The 7,349-nt window shown below is 38.0% G+C and overlaps 1 protein-coding gene across 1 annotated transcript in view; it reads left to right on the top strand.

The window, feature by feature from the left end:
- Window positions 1–7,260, top strand: part of SUSD2 (sushi domain containing 2) — a 16,317-nt gene extending 9,057 nt beyond the window's left edge. Inside the window, exons 10-15 of the mRNA XM_057376551.1 lie at window positions 1–85; window positions 686–934; window positions 1,710–1,982; window positions 2,494–2,676; window positions 6,099–6,189; window positions 6,504–7,260. The exon at window positions 1–85 is cut by the window's left edge and continues 18 nt beyond it. Of these exons, the coding sequence (XP_057232534.1) occupies window positions 1–85; window positions 686–934; window positions 1,710–1,982; window positions 2,494–2,676; window positions 6,099–6,189; window positions 6,504–6,531 (909 nt within the window). The 3' untranslated portion in view covers window positions 6,532–7,260. The remainder of the gene's footprint in view (window positions 86–685; window positions 935–1,709; window positions 1,983–2,493; window positions 2,677–6,098; window positions 6,190–6,503) is intronic.
- Window positions 7,261–7,349: the final 89 nt, after the last annotated feature.

Raw genomic sequence — 7,349 nt, 5'->3', positions numbered from 1 at the left:
CGCTACTCTGAGGATTTGAATCTTCAGGTCCTCTTGAACCAGAGGGTTCTCAGCTTTTCTGAACAAAGTTGGATGGACCTGAAAGGTTAGTTACACATATCAGCCTTGTAAGMAAYTATATTCTGATGAAACCCCTGTATAGTTAAAAATATCTCTAGATATATGCATTTCARCTCTCTTTTCAGCATCTTTTTGTGAAGTGTTTTAACAGGTGACTTCAATGTCCATGACTTCTATGTCCTCTCTCAGTGATTTGCAGAGCAATGGTTTTCCTTCTCATCCTGGGGACAGTGAATGGGATTGAAAACTCTTTACTCTGCATTCTGCTTTGAATTTACTGCATCTAATGCAATGAAGCTTACCAAACAAAATGAAATATAGTGAAATATAACCATAATATATACTAAAATATAACTGAATTTCACATTTACCTGAACTGAATTTCACAATTGGGATCTCTCTCAATAGGTCAGATATTATTCCTCTATTTTTCTGCCAAAAAAACCATTGAAAGTTGACTTTTTGTCCCACACGGCTGTGATAATTTGAATAGTCTTTGTGATRATCTGGTAAACAGTCATCATACATCACTTGAATTTTAACAGTTCCCCTGCTCAGCAGAGGAAGGTTTTTGTGGCTAGCAATTTTTATTCCTGTTTTGTCCTCTTCTTCTCCTTGCTTATAGGTCTCTATCTSTATTCCACACCTGATCAGAACATCACAGTGATGTTCTCCTCTGGGTCTGGAGTGGAAATAAGGGGCAGTGGAGGATTTCTGACTGTGACAGTTCTGCTCCCAGAGAAGCTTATGAATCACACACAGGGTCTCTTTGGGGTAATGAATGGCAATCCAGAGGATGACTACACCTTCAAGAATAAAACCACCATGTCAGTTCATGCAAGTCCCCAGCAGGTGTTTGAGTTTGGAGCAAACTGTAAGTAATTTCTCTGGTCCATTATTGCATGTTCTTTACAAATGCAAAACAGCTTGTGATTTAAGGACTAGGAAATGAAGCAAYCAATACTGTGGAAGAGAAGGGAGTCAGAGAAATGTGCTCCTCTCTACCCAAGTGGGAAGTGAAAACAGAACCATGATGAGGTGATCAGCAYTTTGTTCTCTCAAGAGTCAGACCTCGTATTTCACAGCTTACACTTTCAGAATACCACCTTTTATGGTCAGCTGAACACAGCATCAGCAGGCCACTGTGTTACAGAAGTGCAGCAAAAGCCAGGGCCAGCTATCTTTTCCCAGAATATTAGCAATGCTTTCATCATATACTTTGCTGACAATTTAAAAAATCATTTATTAAATCACAATCACAATTTAATTGTCCCTTTAAAGAAGAGAGGTGTGTGTCAAAGAATGGCTCCTATCATTCAATGAATGATCGAGCTCCTCTTCTAACCTGAAGAATTAGATTGGTCAGCATATGATTATGTAAAATCACAGYGTAACACAATTATTTGGATCTAATTTTAAGAAAATGGTCAACCAGGTTAAAKGAACACTAACTTTGGTGCTAAATTAAAATCTTACATATGAAAAGGAAAATAATCTTGAGCTGGAAGAATGCTCTAGGGCTCCCTATATCTCTTCCAGCTCTAGCTACATTTCTGTAAATAATGGATTTAGTCTTGGATTAGTAGCAGAAGGTGRCATATGTTGGCAATGTTACATCTGAATCTCTCTTTATTTCTCTGTCTCCCAAGGGGCTATTGAAAATGGAAGTTCTCTCTTTACTTACGACACAGAGTTCTTACTGAACAGTTTCTTTTATGGGGAAAAGCACAATGCTTCCTTTCTGCCCGTATTCTTCCCTGAAGAAGACCCTGCTGATCCCCTGGTAGAAGAGATGGTCTCACTCTGTGACTCTGACCCATTCTGCAGATTTGATGTCCTGACAACAAGAAGCCTTCAAGTGGGAAATTCCACAAGACTTTCCCATCAGAATCAGARGTTGCTGGTAAAACACCTAGAGCCAGGTGATATGACATTCTGCAAAACATCATTATAGAATCACAGAAYATTCTGMRTTGGAAGGGACCCACTGGGATCATMAAGTCCAACTCTTAAGTGAACAGCCCATTGGGGCCATCACAACAGTTATTTCCATAGGGCATCTAAAGAGTTTGAGGAGGCTTTAGTTAACTGTAGATTCATGCACTCATAAATACTCTTATCATGAGGAATCATCCTTGTACCAGGAGAACTCTGTACTGATAAAACACTTAGGCAAACTCAAAATAAATTTCTTTMCATCTCTTCCACTGCAACACCACAGCGTAGAAACTTTATCTTCATTTCATATGCATTMACCTGTCTTCCTTGGACTTAAAAATAACTTTTAAAAGCAGCAGAAAGTATTGTCTTTCATATAGCCTAAAAATCTTTGTTTCTCCATGTGTTGCCACTAAAATGCTGTTTGAATCGTTGTAAAAGATATTTGCTGGTCCAAATCCTAAATGTTCTAACCAGTTATGTCTCTTTTACTAGTGATCTCTTGTGGCTGGCTGGAACATCCAACCAATGGAAGAAAGAATGGAACTAACTACCTGCTGGGCTCAGCCATCACGTTCACCTGTGATCAGGGCTATGAACTCTCTGGGTCACAGGAAAGAATTTGCCAAGTGTCAGGAATGTGGTCAGGAGAAACACCAAAGTGCACCCAGAGAACAGGTCTGTTGCCTTTTGGATATTACATATTGTCACTAAAAAAATCATTATCAAGGACAAAACAATTGCAGTATACCATGATGGCCCTTGAAAAAAGCAACTTCTCTCACTTGGGAAAACATTGAACATGAGATGTGTGAATTTCTAGAAAAACTATAATTCAAATCTAGRTAACAGGTGACTTACGGTGGTTTTGTGTGTTTTGGTGGGTGTTTTAAAGTTTTTGTTTTATCARTGGGTACAAGGTGGGTGAAAAGAAGATGGAGCCAGGCTTTTTCCAGTGGTGCTTAGGGACAAGACCAGAGGCCATAGGCATGCTCTAAAACATAGGAGGTTCCCTCTGAATATCAGAAAACACTTTTTTTTACTTTTGATTATGATTGAGCACTGGCACAGGTTCCCCAGAGAAGTTGCAGTCTCCCTCCCTGGAGATTTGAAAAAGTTCTCCCTGCTTGAACAGGGGAGTTGGACAAAATGATCCCCAGAGGTCCCTTCCCACCTCAGCTGTTCCACAATTCTGTGATTTGAGAGCAGACACAGCCCACACTTTTTGAACATCTTTTCTTCTAAAAGATTATGTTATCTCAAAACATAATTCCATTATTCTATAGCAGTAAAACTATTGTGAATGACATAATAGTATTTAGTATAAATAACMTAAATTTATTATCCTTCTTGTGTTACTACTAATAGATTATCAGTTAGCCTGGGATAGTTGGAATTAGCTGCAGTTAGGCTGTCTCTATGATTTACAGAAAATGGCTCAAAATTTTCTTTTTATTCATTCACCACATACACTCCAAATATCCTCAAGATGGCAATATTTCAAAGCACCAGGGTGATGCAAGGCCAGATGGCATACTGAAGCACTTTTAATGCTGAGTTAATAGTTCCCAAAAGCACTCATCAAATAATTCATACTAACAGATTCTTCATTCTAAAACCCTTCCAAAGAAATGTGGAAAGTGCACTTCACATCATCAATGAATTCCTATCATGCTAACRCATTTCATCAGCCTCTGCTGTCCTGTACCAATTGCCTGTGCCTTCCCAATGCAGTTCTGAACATTTAGTGATATTTGCAAGATGAACTACAGTGAGTTTGGGCAGTAGAAAAATTTACAAAGGCCAGATCTTAAAAAGGCAGTGGCAAAACATTCTGCCAAGCTGAAAGCTAAGAATATTTTTCCATTGCTGCCATCAACCACATACATACTGGATAAGAGCCAGTCAGTCTCAATAAGCAAAACAGATGCTGACATTTACACTAGCAAAAGGGGGGCAGAAAGRCAGCCCTGAGAGATCAGAGGAAAGGAGTTGGAAGATATGTAGTGATTGGTTGCATTCAGAATGATGGAGACATGACACAGGATTGTGGAAAAGTAAACAAAACTCACAATGTTTTTCAATGCTTTCCTGAAAGATGACAAAGAAAAACAAGGTGTGAAAGAATTTTAATCATCTGATTGTAACGATGATCTTACTATTTGATATTTGGGGTTCTAGCTAATTTGCTGTGTGATCCAAAAATGATGATTTTTATAAGCCTCAGGAAGTTTGAGTATTACTATACTATCCCTCAATTAGCCTAAGCTTACAGGTGTATTTTTACAGTGGTGTGTTCATCACACTTCCTGCAGTTTTGTGCAGATTCAAGCTCTGTATAGCAAATCACCAAAGTTTTTTAGTTGCTATAGGCTTCCATTTTTCAAAAGATAGAACAGTTAAAATAAAGGYATGGGGACTAAGAAAATCGTATAGGAAAAGAGATAGAAACAAGAAAATGTAATGCCARTTATTCTACAAAATCCATTTCAATATTTGAAACTTCAAATACAAATTATGTTGTTGGGCCTGCATATTGTTGTTTTTGAGTTTTGCTTCCSTGGACTAAAGTTTCCATGGAAATCCTCTGCTAATAATTATTTTTGCTATGCTTCTAATTACAATCCCACTGCAAGTCTTGCCAGTACCACAGCAACCTCTCTTCACAGAATATCACAAAGTGGAAGAACAAAGAAGCCATCCAGCAAAAGCAAAAATGAGATTCTAGTAAAATCAGATGTARCATACAGCTAAAAATCATGTTAGTAGCAATATATGTATATACAGTCTTTTTGAGACAGACAATAATTTGGTGATATTAAGGACAATCTTGTCTGTCTTTGAGTTCTTTTTTCTTCTCCCCACCCCCCTCACTTCTACATTTCCTTTTCCAGGCCCAGGCTCTGTGTAAATACAGTTCTTTTTGAAAAGTTGTCAGAAATCTCATTAGTCTTCTGTGCTTTTTCTAAACACAARGATTTCACAATAGAGGCAAATCACTTCTGGACTAAATACTTCAGCCAGTGGTGGGTTCTCATCACTTGGCAGAGACTGGATAACTCCCTGTGAAATATGTGTAAGCCAAATATTAGGTTCAGAAATTACTGGATGACGGACTAATGCCTGTGAAACAGTTTGTGTATCCCATTCCTTTCCTTATAATAAACCATTTTACTCACTATAAACCAAATTACAACCCAAATCATGTRTTCTAGGATCACAGAAGTGTCTGTTACATCACTCTGCCATCCCTGTGTGCTAGGCTGTGGTTTGAGCAGTTCTTGTAGGTGTGATAAAGCCATGGAAGGGAGGTATGGTAAAAATACAGCCCAGGTGCATTAAGGCTCAGATAGAAAATGCTGGAATCATTGTTTCTCCCARACAGTTCATTCCACATGCTGCATCTCCTAACTTTTACCGATATTCTTATGTGTCATGGTAATCTGCAGCTGTTTAATAGAAAAAAAAAAAAACCGAAATGAGAATTTTAATTCAAAATTTGCTTCATATCTGGTTTCTTTCTATCTTTCAGGTGTCCTTGTTAGGCAAGAATCAAGTTGACACTTTTCTGTGGTTTAGTGTGTTCAAAGTCTCTGATGCAGTTCAATGTACCCACATCAGAACAGGCACTTCCGCTCTCTTTTATGTAATTAAGCAGCAAAGGCAGTTTCAAAATTTAATGCCAAAATAGGGCTAATTTTTAAAGTAATCAAACTGCATGGAATAAGGATTGAAAAAACATTTCAGGGCACATTGCTGGGATTGACAGTCATATACATAAATACATATTAACCACTAGCCACCCTTTGTGTTACAGCARCTTTTGCAGCCACCTGCTCTAACACTGAAATTCTGTGAGTTCCTGATCTTTACCAGTTTCAGAGAATCTGAAASGGTAAAGGGTTGGAAGGGACCTCTGGAGATCATTKAGTCCRATCCCCCCTGCCAAGGGAGGCAGTTTATTCCACARATAAAGMGAAYAGAAAAATTAACGCTATTTGTACAWTTTCAGAAATTGTCRTATGACTGCATTCAAACAGATATGAAGAAATGTATATCAAAATCTTCACAGATTTTTGCGGTTGGTCTCTGTTTTTCAGCTATCAAACAAGTAATTCTTCTTGGCAGTGTATTTGGAGTAGTTGGTGTTGCAGTCCTGGCACGTCTGGGTTATTTATGCAGAAAGCAGAGGTAAGACTTAATTGAACTGAAAACACAAATGAACTGCTAAAGAAACAACAACTGTTATGACCTTTTTAATAAGTTAATAATGTCCACTGGCAACAAATTGTCAGTGTGCTACAGTTTAAAATGTAAAAAAAACAAAAGTGCAGCCGATGTATCCCCACTTATCAACTGTGTGTGCAACTGATTGGTGGAGAAAGAGGGCAGCATAGTGAGTGGAAATGGTTTTGCCTAGGAATACTGGCAGATTATGGATATATGGTTGATTTTCTGAACTTTGCTATCAACTATTACAAATTTTTAAGCCTTCTCTGTTCCAGCACCCACAAGGAACAGAATGTTGTATAAAATGGATTCAAAGTTGAGTGGATGGAAACACAATGGGGCTGCAGTCCTTGGAAAGAAGWCTTTATGTGTGAGGAAGAACTAAACACTTCTGAATTTATCGTTCAAAAAAAAGCATGGCACCAAGCTAACAAAACACTGCTATTGTTTTGCAGTATTTCATCAGCTTAAGAATGCTATATTCAGTAGGAGCTCAGAGAAGTAAGAATGTGGTATATTATGTTGTGATATTAAAAATTTATGTGTAAAGCCRTGCTACTATATGGAGTCCTTTTCCTGCTTTCTATATATGTCACAAAGGCCAGAAGAAATGTAAGCATATTTTCCCCCTCAAAATCAACCTTACAGCTTTGTATGATGCGAGGTTTCTCTATGCTAAAAGTGAGATGCATCCATTGTGTGTATTGATACAACAGTTAAGGCCTACAAACTGTATTTTATTTCTTCCCCTTYCTGAATATGACATTGTTCTCTCCCTTTATGAGTTGCTATTTGATTACACAGCAATGGTGTAARGGGGCTAGAAGGATGTTTGCCCTCTTTCTGTTCCAGACACAGCAACTTTCTCTATAATTTTTGCTGTTAGCGTGGGGTTTTTTTTCTGTTGGTTGCATGTTAGCAAAGCTGTACTACCATTGCTAAAACCTCTCACAGGGCAGGCAATAAGGCTTTGTGGAAATTTAGGCGATGGCTTGACATTATCACCTTGACACTTTGTCCTTTGGTATCTTCAGGGAGGTGGAAAAAATAAACAAAACCAAAACAAACCACAAAGCCAAACCCTATCTYTCTGCATGTGTATCTACTATTATAAGAAATGA

Source organism: Malurus melanocephalus, unplaced genomic scaffold (assembly GCF_030028575.1).
Source record: "Malurus melanocephalus ecotype Western Australia unplaced genomic scaffold, MMel_1.1 scaffold_282, whole genome shotgun sequence".
Classification (NCBI taxonomy): Eukaryota; Metazoa; Chordata; class Aves; order Passeriformes; family Maluridae; genus Malurus; species Malurus melanocephalus.
This window is presented reverse-complemented; position numbering and strand designations above follow the sequence as displayed.